The 17,471-nt window shown below is 38.4% G+C and overlaps 1 protein-coding gene across 1 annotated transcript; it reads right to left on the bottom strand.

Annotated features, from left to right (window-relative positions):
• Nucleotides 1-3,115: 3,115 nt before the first annotated feature.
• On the bottom strand, nt 3,116-13,794 carry LOC105046345 (uncharacterized). The gene is made up of 7 exons (XM_010924901.4): nt 13,230-13,794; nt 9,565-9,741; nt 9,312-9,461; nt 5,902-6,003; nt 5,749-5,819; nt 5,561-5,628; nt 3,116-4,098 (listed from the first exon to the last, which is right to left on the bottom strand). The coding sequence occupies exons 1-7, from the start codon at nt 13,461-13,463 to the stop codon at nt 3,857-3,859; spliced, it is 1,044 nt and encodes a 347-aa protein (XP_010923203.1). The 5' UTR covers nt 13,464-13,794; the 3' UTR covers nt 3,116-3,856.
• Between the last annotated feature and the right edge of the window lie 3,677 nt (nt 13,795-17,471).

The raw sequence follows: 17,471 nt of genomic DNA on the forward strand, positions 1-17,471 counted from the left end.
TGGTGGTTGTTCCATGTTCGCAGTTTATTATATGATGGGCCAGCTTCCCAATAACCAGAGCTAGCTGGTTGCACCATTTTGTCTTTTTGCTGGTGCTGCATTCAGGAGAATTAGCATGCTGTAGCTGTCTCCTTACATGGGCTTCTGTCATTATTGCTTTCTAAGTGAACAGCATGTAATACTGAAGTGCTTGCGTTAAATATCACCAGAGTCGCAACACCATGATGATCAATTCCATGTTGCACTCACATCAAATGCTGCTGCTTAAAGGATAAAGGTGTTTTAATTGATCTTTGAATGGTTTGTCCAATGATGCCAATCATGTTGGTAATGAATGATATTATTAATTTTATTATTTAAATTGTTGGCTCGCTCAGTTCTTTTACTTCTCTGTTAATAATCCATTATTGTTTCATAACCATTTTTTCAGAGAACAACTTTCTATTGGAGGTTTCTAGTTCATTTGTTTGATGCACTTCATTTATCTGCTTGTGCAATTCTTCATCATTTTGTAACTGCCCATGTCATGCACTCTGATCTATTGTCTACATGTGATCAAATCTAACAGCAAAATGGATGCTGGTATTGAAGTAAAGCTCTCAAATTATATTTGATGGATTTAACTAGCATAAAATTGCATCATAAAGTTCTCTGATTGGTTTCATTCTTCATCTTTATTTTTTTTGTGTGCGTGCTGTGTTCCGTAATTCTGATCTAATTTATCGCCCTTTGAAAACGAGTTAGTTTATCCTTTCTCCATTTATTGGTGACTGTTCTATTAGTGAGCTACACAATATGCTTGCTTCCAACCAGGACCACCGCATAAAAAGGAATAACATGCTTGCTGTTTGCCTGATATACATGTCTGGAGCAGTTAATTGTTTCATCCTTATCTATTCATTTATCTTCTTTAATCCCAATCTGAAGTCCTTTCATACTTGCGGTTGGTTGTAAATGCAAGTGGATGCTGGGCATTGGCATAAAGCACGAATTTTTATTGGCATCAAGGTGCGTCTCCCTTTTTTCTAGATGGTTGCATCACTAATTTTGCAACAAATCACTGGACAAAACAGGAATCAACGGTAAAGAGGAAATATCATCAAACTACATCTTCGTATTATTTGAATAAACAAGTACTTCCATCAAGTGTGATAGTTATTGGCGTAAAGTTTGAGGGCTTGACACCAAAAATCATAGCTCTACTCGTCATGATCATGGTTCCTGTATGACGTTAGCCTTCCTGATCCGTAACTTGGTTCTGTCTAAAAAGGCTGGTTCCTAATAGAGAAATCTCTGCGGTAACATGGATGGTTCCTCAATAGCATAGTTTAGACTGGTTGGAAGGTGGCTGGTTGGGAGGTGACCCTAGGCCACCTTCCAAACAAATAAGTTGACTCTTACGTGTACCCTAAGTTTCTGAATCCACGTCCCATCCAGTCTCTTAGTCAGCTCCCTTTTGTACATATCATAGAAATATCTAGTAGCCTTTGTCAATTGAGTGTTGAAGAGGTGGGTCACCACCATAGTGCTCCAACCTCTCCCATCAGGATGGAACAAGTCACATACATAGACTTACCCGCCTTGGTACTGACAAAGATTGGCCATCAACTAGATGAGATGTTAACTATCTGCGGGTCTCGGAAGAAGTTTGCAATCCATTCGTCTTCAATCAGCCACCTGACTCAATCCACTACTATTGAAGCATAAGTGTAAATCTTCTTCTACATGAAAGAACAACGATGACCAGGCAAAATGTCCTCCCAGGGCATCGATAGGCTATATCTGGCTCTCGTTATCGTGCTCCAGAGCACTCAAACTAGAAAATGAATCACACTACATGTCTAGCAATCAAGGTCCTCACGTTTAACCAACAGAGATGCATGCTAAGACGCCCTGCCTAATCCACTAACTAGTCACCTTTCATGCCACCAAATGCACGTTGCCTTGACCTTGATGTGAGCCCACTAGAAAACTTCTGTGTTGTCATGTTGGACAGAAAGTAGATAGGGATAGAGATAAGAACAATCCTCATTAAAATGAGTCTATCCATCATAGATAAGAACTAGGTCTACCAGCTCTCAAGCCACTTGCAAAGTGATAAATCAACCCTGAGCACTCCGATCTCCGTAGTCTCCATCCCATGATGGAAACACCCAGATATTGCTCTACACCCCTCGGCTCCATAATACCCTATTGCTCTCTGATCGCATGCTTCAATGAGACCTTGGTCTTGAAGTTAAAATATACCGCAAAATTACGGAGATTCACCTCCTATCCAAAGCCCAATCAATATCCCTCTAGGATCTTCGTGGCGTAACCCCTTACCCACCAACCACCCCCCCTGCAGAGACCGGGACAAAGCATGATGCTTCTTTCACCTGATGAAGCACATTGCGCTGTCCCAAGACAGACTGAACCATAACCCCCAACAACAAGAGGTAAGGTCCTAATCATGTTACAAGAATGCCCTATGCAAAACCAGCTTCATTTAAACATCAGAATCGGCTTCATGAGATTGTGCGCACAGTTACACCAATCAGCATATCAATGCGGACCCCTACTCAATCAATCTTCAAATGGGCCCCCAATTGCCTAATGCCGCTCTTCACAGGATCACTGCTTAGGTAATGCCATCATCAGCGACAACTAGTTTAGAGCGTGGCAATATGAACCACAAACATAGCGCAAAGAGTTTTCATGTTAATACACTTGCAAGACACAGCTGTCACTGATGCTAGTTGGTAATTGGTAACAACATTTTAATTGCACAGAAGAATTCGTTGAAACACCATGAAAACGGACCACACTCTTGAGTTACAAATACATAAATAAATAAATCAGCTACGATCACATTAGCAATTCCAAACTGAGATCCTTAGCTAGCAGCCATGTATGCTAACCACAAAGTCTCTGTCACTAACAATATCTTGCAGTAACAACATTTTAATTGCAGAGAAGAATTTGTTGAAACACCATGTAAACCGACCATACTCTTGAGTTACAAATAAATAAATAAATAAATAAATCAGCTACGATCACATCAGCAATTCAAAACTGAGATCCTTAGCTAGCAGCCATGTATGCTAACCACAGAGTCTCTGTCACTAACAATATCTTGCAGTAACAACATTTTAATTGCAGAGAAGAATTTGTTGAAACGCCATGAAAACTGACCATACTCTTGAGTTACAAATAAATAAATAAATAAATCAGCTACGATCACATCAGCAATTCAGAACTGAGATCCTTAGCTAGCAGCCATGTATGCTAACCACAAAGTCTCTGTTACTAACAATATCTTGCAGTAGCTTATGATATCATGTTTTCACCATGCATACCATGTCACCTGCCCATGGATATCTTTCGCCAGCTATTCCCCAGATGTTGTAATTAATAATTTCCCGAAACTATAAGAACTGGCAAGTTGCTGCTGTGAGTGAAAAAAAAATTCTCCATTAATTTTTTGAAGAGTTCTTTTTATAATTCTCAAAAACCTCGCATATGCTTCTTAGACGAAAACTCAGTTGGACCTCCATCATCAACAAATGGACAAGAGGCTCCAATGAGTCCGATGGCCTTTTTTCCCCCTTCAAGACCAATCAAAACTGAGAAGTACGTGATCTCAAAAATGCTAGCAGAATTGGAGGATGCATAACACTAAATGCCTCGTGGATACAGTTGAGATATAATTTTATATAAAATATAACGAATGAAAAACTTTTTCATGGCAGCAATTGCAAAACTTACCACCATGTGACACCTTGGACGCTACAAACTTTTCTACCTTATCTCTAAGAACTTAAGAATGCACATCAATGGCAGAGGTCAAAACCTTCATCTCTGAAAGATCTCAATGCTAGACATCAGAATCTCTGCCAGACAGGCATGACTTCAGCGTCTCGTAAGTCATGAAAACAATGCCGAAACCTGGGACAACTTTATAGTACTCAGGCAAGATACCTCTGTACAATCCTCGAAATCCTTCGGTATAGATTATGTGCCTAAATGTTCCAAACAGGCCTGAGTTGTAGACACGAGCCTTTCCAACTGCCCCTTCCAACTGCATTCGCCGCCTCACAAGATCTAATGGGAATGTAACTGCAAAACCATTCTAGATGTATCAGCAATTTAGGTGCTCTAATTTTGAGCAAGCAAATAAAATAAGGCTATCACCAGTTGGAAATATGGCCCATCCTGCATACTTAGAATTATTACTACAATTATCACTTGTTTTTCATTCTATAATTGAACATGTCGAGAATTATAAATGCAATCTGAAAGTCACTCCAAAAATCAGGTGTCTCAAAAAATAATGCCAACATATCATGCATGGGTTAACACCAATCTACGACATAAAAAAATAATAATTGGAGTCTAAATGTGCATGTAGAGACTAGAGATTTCGAATGCACATTTAGAAAATGCCTGAACGTTAACGTCATATCTGCTGGTGCTAATTCCAAGCTGAATTGAAAACTCATGAATTACATACCAAAAAGAATTACTGAATCAGACATGGACGCTTACAGATGACATCACTATAAGGGCTCTTTTTTGATTCTAGGACAATGTTCAACCTGCTTTCAGGTTTGCTTTAAGTACTTAATGCAATGAGTTTGTCCTTTTGGAAATATCTTATTTTGGAATAGGTACACGAACAACTTGAGATCAAGGAATAGTGCTTCTTTAGAGACATTATTTCATGTGTTAAGAGGTCTTAAATGATATAGAACTTTTCTATCAACAACTTCTCCGTCTGCCTTCTCTCTTCTTTTCTTCTCATGTTATTCCTCCAAGTTTTCTTCTTTAAATGCAAGAACATTCTCCCATAACCTAAAGAAAATTTTGCTTAAACCAATTATATGATATTCAGATTTCTTTTAAAGAAAACAACTTACATAATGACCAAAAAGTTCATAATCAAGCTACTTTTGGACTTTAAATTGCAATTAGCCATAATTAATAGGCCTGGGGCAGCAACTTTTATCATAATTACTTATGCGAGGATTTTGGCATTTTGTCTCCATTACTGACTTCCCCAGTGTATCAAGTAATTGTGATACCGGACAGTGCACACTATACAAGTTAGTCCTTCTGATGCTTATCGCTTTTTTCCCTTTCTCACTTTATTAGCAATTGATCCAAAATACAAACACAAGAGTAGATTAAGATTAACTCCAAATTCTTATGATTCAATTAAGTGTCAATCAGTCATGACAGCTAAACTGCAACCAGCAGGCAACTTATCACTGAAAAAAACAAAATGACATTCAAGTTCAACTAAAGGATTGCAGGGGACTACATCCATAGCATACGGTTGGGAAAAAGAGCCAAAACCAACCCATTTATTTCCGTCTGCTCACTTAATTTCTCAAAAATGCTTCCGCAAAATTGTTTAGGCTGTAGATTTTTGACTTCTTTATATCAATTAGTGCTATGATTCATCCTGGTATCACCTTCCATTCATCTATATATATATATATATATATATATATATAATATAATTCTGTGTCCATATGTGCAATCCTAGATTCAAGTTATCAAGTTGTTGATCGCTTACCTGTTGATGAAGCAATGCCGGAAATACTTCCACAAGCCAAACTTAGAAATAAAGCAGAATCATTGGGCCTGACATTTTAACAGGAAAAAAAGAAAAAAACACATCAATATTTACCATGCAATGCAAAAAATTAGCATCTCCTCAGCATAAGAAGAACCAATTATTTAATCAAAGCACAAGGAAACCACCTCTGCAATTGCCAATGAGATCGCAAAGTTTCATAGACAGAGAAGCTGATTGCTATACTAGGTCCAACACCCTGCAGTATACCAAGGGTCAATGCCAACAGAATGAAAGTATAAGAGCCATGACCTCAATAGGGATTGATCTGAACAGCTTACCAACAAAGTTGCTCCAAGACCTTTATATAACCCTCTGATACCCTCATCTCTGTAGATGGCACAAAGTGCATGAGAAATGCCTCTGTAATAAATGGTTTTTGTCTGCACAATTACATATCTCAAGTTAATTATGCTGCAAATCCTGGTCTAGATAAGTTCTGCAAACAATGAAAGTAGCATTGGAAGAACACAAACTTCAATATTTGTAAAACATCAATGCAATTGCAATGAGTAGAGAATGCCAACAGATCTGGAAAAATTAGACTTATTAGAGTGTTAAAAAAAAGTGAAGCCTAAGTTTTATGTGCCATATCAATCATCAATGAAGATTGTAAACTCTAGAACAAATAAATAGGTTATTCGCTTCAGAATAGAATCTGTATTCATACAAGCACTTAACCCAACAACTAAATCAATCAAATAGTATGATAACGTTGTATCAATGCTAGATGAATGAAAAGGTGCGTCAACTTATAACATGCACGGAAGAATAAGCCAGATATACAGAAAATATCTGATCACCATTTTGAAGTCATGTAACGGGACAAGTTGTTATCACAGTTTTTGAACAATGTATACAACACATTTAGCAGACTGGAACTTGTAAAACAGGCAGTCCAATGCAAGATGATGCAAACTCCAGTTCATGTGCATTAATATGGTAATATTGGATATTACAAGATGTGAATGATCTATATGAGTCAACCTATACTACAAATATTGCTTTGCCAACCTTCTAAGCTATCAACTACATTGTAGTGAGTCTATGGATGCTTATAAAAAAGTTATCTTAACCAACATATTTTAATCTCTCGGCCGATATCAACCACTAAATCCTGATATACCGGCCGATATACATGGCTGATATTCTGTCAATCACATGTTTCAATTACTTAAATACATTTTTAATGAACAGATTGCAAACCAGCACCTAAATGTAGCTGCTGATCTTCGATATACCATAGCAATTTTTGATACCTTCGTTCTAAAATATCGGCCGAGATCTCATAAAATCTCAGTTCTTTTTAAATTTTTCCATCTTTCATATTCAGACAAGATAAACCCAAGGGCTCTGCTCATCTCAATCTTGGTCACCCACCAACTAACCAGTACCTCTGTTTATAAAAACCTTGCATAGATCTTGGATGGACTTAGATATATTGTCTAATCCAGCAGATTGACAGTTGTGAGGGATATGTAAAACCATTTTTTTTAGAAATATTACTGTCATAAATATCACCAAAATCAACATAAAGTACAGTCATAGAGATTCCTTGGTTGATTTGCTTTTTTACATAAGAAATTCTTAATTTTATATATCAGACCACAGCACTAAAATTATTCACCCCATATCAGTGCCATACCATCTAGCATCCACTGCATGTGATATGCCAGCCATGGCAGATATAACTCAATAACTACATGTCACATAACAACAATCCTCAGCTTATGGAAATATCAGAAGTCAGAAAAAAGGGAAATGTAAAAAGTTAACTACTTAACTATGTACAACTCAGAAAGAGGATGATGAGTCAAAGGAAGAATATCATCACCTGCATTTTGCACTTCTACTTGGCAAGGGTTGTTATTCATTTCAAAAATTATGTTAATAAAATATACAACTATATATTCATAGTTTATCGGTTTCTTATCTGGTGACTTGTGCTAACATTTGAGATTATTGTGATTCTACAAGAATATTGATCTACCAATTCAGAGCAGGGTATGCTGAAACATCCCAAGCCAGGAAGTTTGGGCCGTGCTGAATCAAACTGGTTAAGAACCAGCATGGGTAGGATGGTTGGAACAGTTCGGTCCCTTCAAAACCTCCTGAGCCCCACTCCGCCAAGGCCTCGACCCTCCGTTCTATATCCCTCTATCTCTCCCCTCTTCTGCCATGACTGAAGCTTTGAAGCTCCATCACATGCAGTTGAATCTTTGAGAGAGTGCTGGCTCTCTCATCTCGCTCGCTAGGCTGCTCATCTAGCTTGCTTGGTAGCTCGTCTTGTTCCTCTTCAATATCAATCGATGCCCATTCAAGCCCCCATACCAGTCTCCCCTCTGTCTCCCCCCTCCTTCCATTCCCCCATCTCTCACCTCTACCCTTTCCCTAGTTCGGTATGCCTCAGCCCGATACAGTACATTACTAGCACCATACCAAACTGATCACCGGCCAATACAAGCCTCGATCTTGATCAGCATATACTCCAAATGTATTACAATGTTATGAATGACCCTAACAATATTGATAGCAATTTTGCTTATTTATATACCATTTTCCCCCAAATGGCTCATCTTAGCCAAAGCTTATCAAGATCTTGGTCCCCAATGTCCAGCTAAGAAATAGTTAGATACTGGACTTTTTACCTCCAGCTTGTACAGCATGTGCAGAAAGGACCAAAAGAATGCCTACTTAAAGGTTTCAAGTCTTATCAAGGGAAGACCTCAAGGAAACTAGAGGATAGCCATGACAAAATAATTTACGCAACTTATAATGAATAAACATGTGACACCAGAAGAAATGAATGGGAAAGAAAGATTTATCATCATGACCCACAATCAGTGTAAAAGATTTACCAAAGACGGTAGGCATGCAAACTTGCAGCTACAAGGTTTCCACTGCTTCAAGTACCAATCAATTATATAGCTCGAATTTAAACCATCAGATTCTCATATTTGTTGTTACAGAAACAAAATAAAACTTCAAAGTTTTTACAGCTTGAAGAATGAATTCATAAAGCAATAGGGTCACCACATTAAATAGGCACAACTCATGCGGAAAGCCATAGTGTCAGGTGCATCAAATACAGTAACCTAGCCAAAAGAATGATCTTTTATTGAACTTAGTTGTAACATGATAAAAAATAAGCACACAAAGGAATCATGATAATTTATTCAATATACAATATAGACTTTATTAAGATAACCACATGCAAGGGAATTCCATCATTCAAGCAAATTCACGTCTATGATCTGCATAAAGTATATCCCAAAATGCCAATAGGAATGCAATTGCCCTATGACAGTAAGAAATGCAAACTAAGATCTACAGTAAATAACTAACATCTCTCAGAGTATGTGGCCTATATGGCAACTACTTCAGCAACTGGACAGTTATTATCAGGTCCAACTTATATCTAGAATAGAGCTTCCTCTAGAAAAGAAAATAAGCAAATTAGCAAACATACTGCGTCATTTGCAATGAGAGATATCATTGATGGTTAATTAAAAAAAACAAATGCCTTGAATTTGAAACCTTGAAGAGAAGCCATCATTTCATTTTTCTCTCCTACTTATTCACTAAGGAAAAAAAAAAATCAAGAATTCAATTTTTCAAATATGATTGCTGAAGTTGAGATTAATAGATAGGAATTCAACTATGTGATGTGGCATAACAATGGTGAGATCACCTGAGCTGCAAGACGCGTCCTCACAAGGTCCAATGGGTATGTGATAGATGCAGCTGTTATACCTGCCAAAGCACCACCCAATAGTCGAACACATACATCTGCAGTCATGTAATCCCTATGCCTATCAAGCCCAGGAATCAATTGTAGTGACTGCAAAAAAAAAATAATTGATATAGACATATCATTTAGAAATTATAAAACCCAACTAGCTGACTGGCCAGAACATATTTCCCCAACAAACCTTCATACTTACTTGCTTGTAGTGTTCATAAGCATAGAAGTTTATCGATGAATATGGTAGCCGATGAGCAATAGTGACCAAATTTCCTTTCCAAAATGCTCTAAAACCTTCTTCATAAACAATGCGTGAAGCCTCCCTCCATATACTAGCCTTGCTTAGAGTAGCAACATTAGAATGCATGCCTTGCACCTAAGGAAATAAGATGCCAGAAAAGCAGTTGGTAAATGGAGAGAACAGGTGAAAAATGGAAGCCAAAATGAAGGACCCTCTCTATGACACCAACCAATATAGATAAACAACTGTAGGATGGATAGGAAAATGAAGAAAATGAAGAAGAAAAATTGGCATGACAACCTTAGAGAACAAAATGTTCCCAGTTTAGCATCACACAAAAGCCTTAAACCAGGGCACATCTGGAAAAAGCATTCATACAACGAGGTACTTATGCTCAAGTTCTCTGTTACATAAATCTAAGTGCTGGGTCCTTTCAATATCTAAGGTATTTCATATTACAAGCCTTGTCCGAATATCATACCAATATTTGTGTCCAGTTGTTAGGTCTTTTAGGCTAAACTGAAGGATCCAGGCATCACAGTCAACTTACAGTTAGTTAAGTCTTAGCCATTGATAAAAATCAAGAAAGAGAGCCAAAAAGAACTCTACCAAGAAGATCCTTTAACATGAGTCAAGAACATAGTTGATAGTCTGTCCTTGTGCTTACTTTTTGAGCTAATTATTTACCCAAACAAGCACACAACATTCTTTAGGCATAACAGGTCCGTGTGCTACAAACTTGGCCTTGCAAATGACTTGTAAAGCATGTTGAAATGAATGGTTATTCAGTTATTCCCGTATAATATAAACACCACAATTCACTTATTTCAAATAACATGAATATGAATCCCCATAATACCAGCTACAATGAAGTGAGGGGTAAAATTGTGTTTTACTTGCTTGCTCACTTTCCAACTGGTAGTCATGCATGCCAAATGACTAATGAGAAAGAGATTGGTGGGCTCCTTAGATGAAAGAATTTAAAACAGAGACTTCAATTAAATTCAGATATGAGGAATTCTGAGCTTCCTAACTTCACATAAGATGCTTCCATGGAGGTATGACATGCTTCAGATAAGATTTTTCTTTTTAAATTTTAATGAGGGAACCTTAAAAAAAATTTAACATTTGTGACTGTATGATCAAGTCAAGGACTGATGGCTACATGCTAGAAATGGAGAAAACTGCAAGTCTGAGGTCTTGAAACAGCACAAACTGGAACACATAAATATGGATTCTAATTATATAGAGAAGAATATGTGTATGCGGACATCAATCCAGGACCTAACTCCAATGGGAAAAAAAGGGCTAGTAATAGGAGTTATGAAAGAACTTCACATTAATAACAAATAATTGATTAAAAATCTCACCAACTAACAAATCACCAGCTAAATGTAGGCAGTTTCAGGTCATCCACGAGAGATGGTAATTTCATTGCCTTTGAGCATAAGGTCTTCACCGTAGCAGGAAAAATAAAAATATATGTTCACTTCATTTATTTCTAATCGATTTTTCACTCCCACCATATGGGTGCATAAAGAGTGTAGAAACAATCAAACAAATGGTAAAATATAAACTAACTTACGTATAACTAATCTAAGCTCAAATTTTACTCATAAACAACACTTCACAAGTTACAGCACAAATTGAATCCGTCACCTGGCCATTATTAACTAACACGGCAAATTGCTCATGTGATGGCTCTGAAATCACATAACTGACTCATACTATAATACAATAGAGTCAACCAGAATAATGTAAAATTTGAATTGTATGCTTATACCAGCACAAACACCTACACAAATGAATCCTTTTTAAAGTTCCACCCCTGCCGCTCCACATTCTTAAGTCCAACATCTAACTTATCACATATCACACTAGTGCTAGTCAGGGGCCAGCATAGTACAAGTTCTGCTTTGCTGGGCCCCCTGGCAATGAAAAATACACCAGTCATAAGATATGCCAAATGAATGCTTAGATGTGTAGTAAACCAAATTAGTTGCTAACGAATCTATACTCTGCAAACTTGATCTAAAATCTTGACTTCTTGTAAATTTTTAAAGCATAAGATGAACACCAGTGTATTATGTAGGCAATTCTAAAACATGATATAAGCAAATTGCTGCACTCAGTTTCAATTTGATATCGATTATCTCATGCCTCTGAGAAGGTAACAAACTCTGAAACCACAAAAGCTTCCCACAATTCCACCCAAGTACATTTGTAGGATGACTTTGAAAAGAAAAGGCTTTAAAGTTTAAACTTGCAACCAACCACCTAGCTTAGTTGAAGCGCACTCAAAAAAAGGGGAAAAAATGGAACTCCTTGTTTCGCAAAATGCATTATTGTCCTTGTTAAGTCCTAATTGTATTGTGACCTAGACTTGGACATGCACCATCCGTGTGCCTATGAAGATGTTCTTCAATACTTTATTTTAGAGAAAATCATAATGATTTTTCTTGACAAGATTAGCCCTAAACACTCTAAATACTTACCCAAAATGAAGCTAAACAATGTTCCCTGATATTGATCATACAAGAGAATTAGGAACTAAAATCTTTATCAACTTAGTGATTGGTACAAAACTCATCTATAGACATAGTTTCACTCAGTTAATTATTCAAAGAACTTCACGTTTTGCATCAATAAACTATAATAGGTGGTCAAATTTGCATGATACAAATTTTGGCCCATACCGAGAGAAGTGCTTACCCACAAATTTTGGCCCATATTGAGGGAAGTGCTTACCCACAAATTACCACATCTTCTCAAATTTGAACCACATTTCACAATAACAATAACAATAATGTATATCTAATAAATGAACAACGATATAAAAGTAGGCATTGCAGGAATAGCTTCTTATCGATTATATATATATATATATATAAGAATCCACAACCTTCTCCCTTGCTTGCTGATAGCCATCAATAAGTATGCCTAAATTAGGAAGTACAGTTGCTCTTGGACAGCCAGTTAATTATGCACCTCAAAGTCTCAGAATCTCATCAGAGTTGCCACTTTAGGTTGCTGGGTTTTACAATTAGAGAGTAACACTGTGGGACAAGGTGGAGAATGGAAATAGTATAGCTGAACTAGATTTTTTTCCGAGAGAGAGAGAGAGAGAGAGAGAGAGAGAGAGAGAGAGAGAGAAGGGAACTCCAATGTCATTTTTCAAACAAGAAAATGCGACAAAAGAACCACTCAATGCCACATGCCCAGCAAAGAAATCAAAGATGATCCCACAAATCCAAAATAATCAATTTTACAGCTCAGTGACGGCAAAAACAACAAGCAAATAGGAAGAAAGAGAGAGAGAGAGTAACAAAGTAGTCGAATTCATAGTTTAAAGAAGGAAAGAAGGGAAATCCTCTTCCCTTCGAATTTGTGCACTTTAAAACTTTCTAGGTACCAAACGAACAATAAAATCACGGAAAATAAACATTGAACCACCGCTTTCAAGAATTTGTGGGGATTCAAATCCCACCGAAACGAAGAACCGCCGCCTTCAAGAATTTGCGAGAATTCAAATTCCACCAAAGTTAAGAGCAGTTTCACATTGTTTGTTTATCAACAAGAAAATGTCCAAAGAAAAGGAAAGAGAGGGCAAGAGAGGGACCAACCTGAAATAGAATAGTGAGGCGAGCGAGTGGGGCCGTGCAGGTCTTGCTGACCGCTCCGGCGACGCCTCCGGCCAGGAAGTTCGCCACCGCCCCCATCTGCTGCCCATTCTGCTGGTTGGTGTGCGAGGACGAGTACCGCCGGATCCCGGCCTCCACGGCGACCCCGTGCCCCGCGGCGAGGGCCCTCTGCCCGCCGCCCTCCACCACCGCCCTCATCTGCGCGTCCGTCTGCATCTCCTCTCTCGTCCTCCTCCCGCTGAGACCTCGGAAACCCTAGAAACGATGCGGAGCGGCTCCACAACCCAATTGGACTCGCTCCCTGGAATCGCCGAAATCGAAGTGGAAATCCTAGAAAAAACCTAGACAAGCGTCCGGCGCGTCGTGCGTAGTCGTTTTATATATAGGTTTTTGGGGAAGGTTCTGCCGGTTTCAAGGAATTCGAAGTTGGAAAGAATAGATACCAGGCAGGGAAGTGTGGGAGCGGGACTCTTCCCCTCTCCTCCCTTTTATAAATTTGCTCTCCTTTTTGGTTGCCGGTTTTTGCTTGGGTTTGCCTCTCGGGGTCTGGATATAACAACTGCGTCACACCAACGAACACGCTCCAGATATTAAACGGTCAGGATGAAGAATACCCCGTCAGGTCGGAAGATGCGGTGTTCCATCGAGGGAATACTCTTTTCTTCGTGGAAGACTACGATTCGTGGCCTGGGGTTCAATTTGGTCTTCTGATGGGACTGTCAGTGGGCCGCGTGAGAGCTCCCGGGGCCAGAATCCGTCGGGACGCGCTCTCTTCACGCGATACTAACGAGGCGTGGGGCAAGTCGACCGGTGGGACGGTTTCAATTTTTTTTTTTTTTTTGAAGAATAGTCCTTGAGCAATCACAGGTTTAATTCATCCATCAGGAAATTATGGAAGGAGGAGGGAGCAAATGGAGAAGGATTAGCGCGGGAAGAGTCCTGTCAAGGGAGTGGCCCCGCGCGCTAGGGCCAAAACAAATAAAAATCAAACGAAACCGATCGCCACGGACTGGTTCTGGGTCGGACGGATCAAGTCCTGAATCGAAACTTCGGGCTGGTCCATGCATCCACGTCAACAAAAGATACACGGTGGAATCCACGTCAACAAAAGACCAAGAGAACCCGAGTTTACGCTGCAGACTTGGCGGTAAACGTAGAGGTCCGTTGAAAGGCTTCCGCTTATTTTTCCTCCTTTTGCTTCGAACGTATCGAACTGTAGTCGAGCTGGGTCAAAAATGACATGGTAGATCCGATTCAATAAATAATTTTTCCTAATTTACACTGGAGACTCGGCTGGAGGGTCCTCTTTTGATAGATAGCATGGAAGACTGGGTTTGATCTGTTGTATTAAAACTGTTCCATCTTGTGATTTCTGATGACATCATTGCACTTATAGAAGAAGGAATTTGGAGATGTCCGTCTCTTTTTGGATTTGAAAACTTTCAGAATGTGTTTGATTGGAGAGAGTGAAGATCCAAAATCGCAATTCGAATAGGTGATTCTCATTTCAACTATTTGGTTGGGAGGAATCCTATTCCAGTTCCGATTCTGGGATAGAATAGGAATGGCTTAATATATATAGAACTCAATCCCTACTCTCCACTATGGATTCAAATTTCTATTTTAATTTTGATTCCACTTCTGATTTCGATCACGAACAAAATGTTTCGGGGTATTTGGCCATTTCGATTTTGATTCCAAACCATTTCGATTCTTATTTCTATTTCGATTCTGATTGTGAACCAAATACCCCCTCAATTCGTTTAGAGTTATTCTTGATCTATTATCAGTGAAGCGTGGAATACCCTGATACTTCTGAGAAACAAAGAAATACAAAAAAGGCTTTGAAGCAGTAGAATAGTCAATTGGTAACATTACAATCCATCTTGAGAAGTTGGAATCAGAATTGGTTGATATTCAAATGAACAAGTCTGAAGAGGGTGGTTTATCTCTGAGGAACTTAGGTTGCTGAGGTCAAAGCTATTTGAATATAATAAATCTCTTAAACAATACGAGAGAGATGCTTGGTTGGAGAGAATGGAAGTTTGAAATCAAAATGGGAATGGATAACTCTCATTCCAACCGTTTGGTTGAGAAGAGTCTCATTTCGATTTCGATTTTCAGATGGAATGAGAATAACTCAATCTACATAGAACTCAATCTCTATTCTCCTCTATGGATACAAATTTTTATTCCAATTTCGATTCTGATTCTGATCACGAACCAAGTGCTTCGAAAAATTTGATCATTCTTATTCTAATTCTAAGCCATTCCGATTCTTATTCCAATTCCGATTTCGATCGTGAATCAATCATCTCCAAGATATTTTGACACCCTAAATCGCGGCTTTTATAGATTATTGATGGAGAAAGAAGCACAACTTTTTCCATAAGATGACAGTAATTAGAAGGTGTAATTGGATCGCTCAAATTACAGGAGCTAATGACAATGTTCTAGAGAATGATGAAGATAGTGGAACAAAATTTCAAAATTATTTTATCAACCAATAGTCCTATAATTCATGTATAGAACCACAGAATATCCCATCTCCTTAGAATAGGGCTAACAGTTTGATGGCCTGAGTGAGTCTAATTAAAGTAATTTAACTGGTTAGACTACGAATCAAGACTTATGTTAGGGTATAGATAGCTTAGTGGAAATTTTTTATGATGGAGTCTAATGATGTTTGGCAAAGATGTCATTAGGACGGTTCAAAACACTTTCATCGGGTCGACCAGATGTTGATGGAGGAGGTCAGGACTCTTTCTTAGGGTCCATAGATTCATGTAGAGAGAGAAAAGAGGAGGAAGAGAGTGGAGTGAAGATGTGCCCCTTTCTTTTTTTTAAAGAAAAAAAAAAAAAAAAAAGAAGAGGAAGAAGACGTGCAATGGCCTGACAGTAGTGGTGGTGGGACAACCGTTGGTGCAAATGGACCGTTGAATCAGTCTGAGAAATGGGGCCGATCAGGATCAAAGGATTTGGCTGAAAAACAAGGAAGAAGGAAAAGCTTAGCGGTTGATGGTGATGATGGTCAAAGGCGGCAGCGTACGATGTCATTAGATGGCGGCAAGTGACCAACGCGAAAATTCAAGAAAACATATCCTAAAAAAGAGGAGGTAGTAGATGTAAAACACAATAATTTTTTTCTCCATACGAATCTTAGGCATGAAAAAAAAATAGTAAAAAGTTCCGATTAAACTCTATTTCTCTCTCCGAGTCCATCATGAAAAGGATTTCGAGGATTTGTCGGATTCCGATGAAAACCTTAGGAATCGGTTTATAAAAGACCTCCAAATTCTTCTCCTGCGCATCGTCTCCCAATCCTCAAATCAATCACCGATGAAATCCATGGGATTTTCTTAGAATTTTGTTGAATATTTTGGAGGAACTACCATTGATTCACCATCATTTTTGTCACTGGAGTCAAGGTAGTGACCCTTACTTCTCTCTTCATCTTCTTCCAGTCTTATAGTCACTGTTAAAGATCAAATTTTCATTGGCAAGTCATTGGATTCAGGTTGAAAGGGAAACTGCCCTATTGTTATTCTTCTTCCATGTTTGGTTTGGTTCCGATTGAGTTGCCATTGTTCAGGGTTAAGGCTTCATTGGAGATTGGATTGAGTTCTTAGTCCTCTCCCACATGATCGGAGAAAAAACAATCATCAGTCGATGAGTCGGGCTATTTTATTTTTTTCATGGAGCCAATCCATGATCAGCTCTTTTATTTCCTTCCCTACCATCGGCCAAAGGGCCATTGGCATCATCGTGATACTTCGTTGGATGCCTAGCATTGCTATCGGGAGCTGCCGCAGGTGGCCGGCCCCAGTCTTCCACCATTGAACTTGGAGGAAGGGACACAAGGAAGGCATCCCCTATTTCAAAAAAGAAGAGAAGAAGAGAGAGGAGGATTTCTCTCTTTTCTCTAGTTATTTTATTAATTAATTACTTAGTTAATCTTTTATTTATTCATTTTCTTTCTTTAGATGGATTAGAAAAATTTTAGATGAAAAATTTTGAAAACTTGTTTATTTTCTCTTATCAGATGGACTAGGGGATCCACGAGAAAAAGGATCTAGGAGACTTGTCGATGGACCCTAATGAACCCCAATAGAGAGATTTTAGAAAGATAGTCCCTACACATTATTTTTAATGTTAATTTTGGATTTGTAGGAGAATAATTTTTGGATAAGAGAATATTGAACATGATTTTTGACACTCAGATCA

This window comes from Elaeis guineensis, chromosome 5 (genome assembly GCF_000442705.2).
Source record: "Elaeis guineensis isolate ETL-2024a chromosome 5, EG11, whole genome shotgun sequence".
In the NCBI taxonomy this organism is placed as follows: Eukaryota; Viridiplantae; Streptophyta; class Magnoliopsida; order Arecales; family Arecaceae; genus Elaeis; species Elaeis guineensis.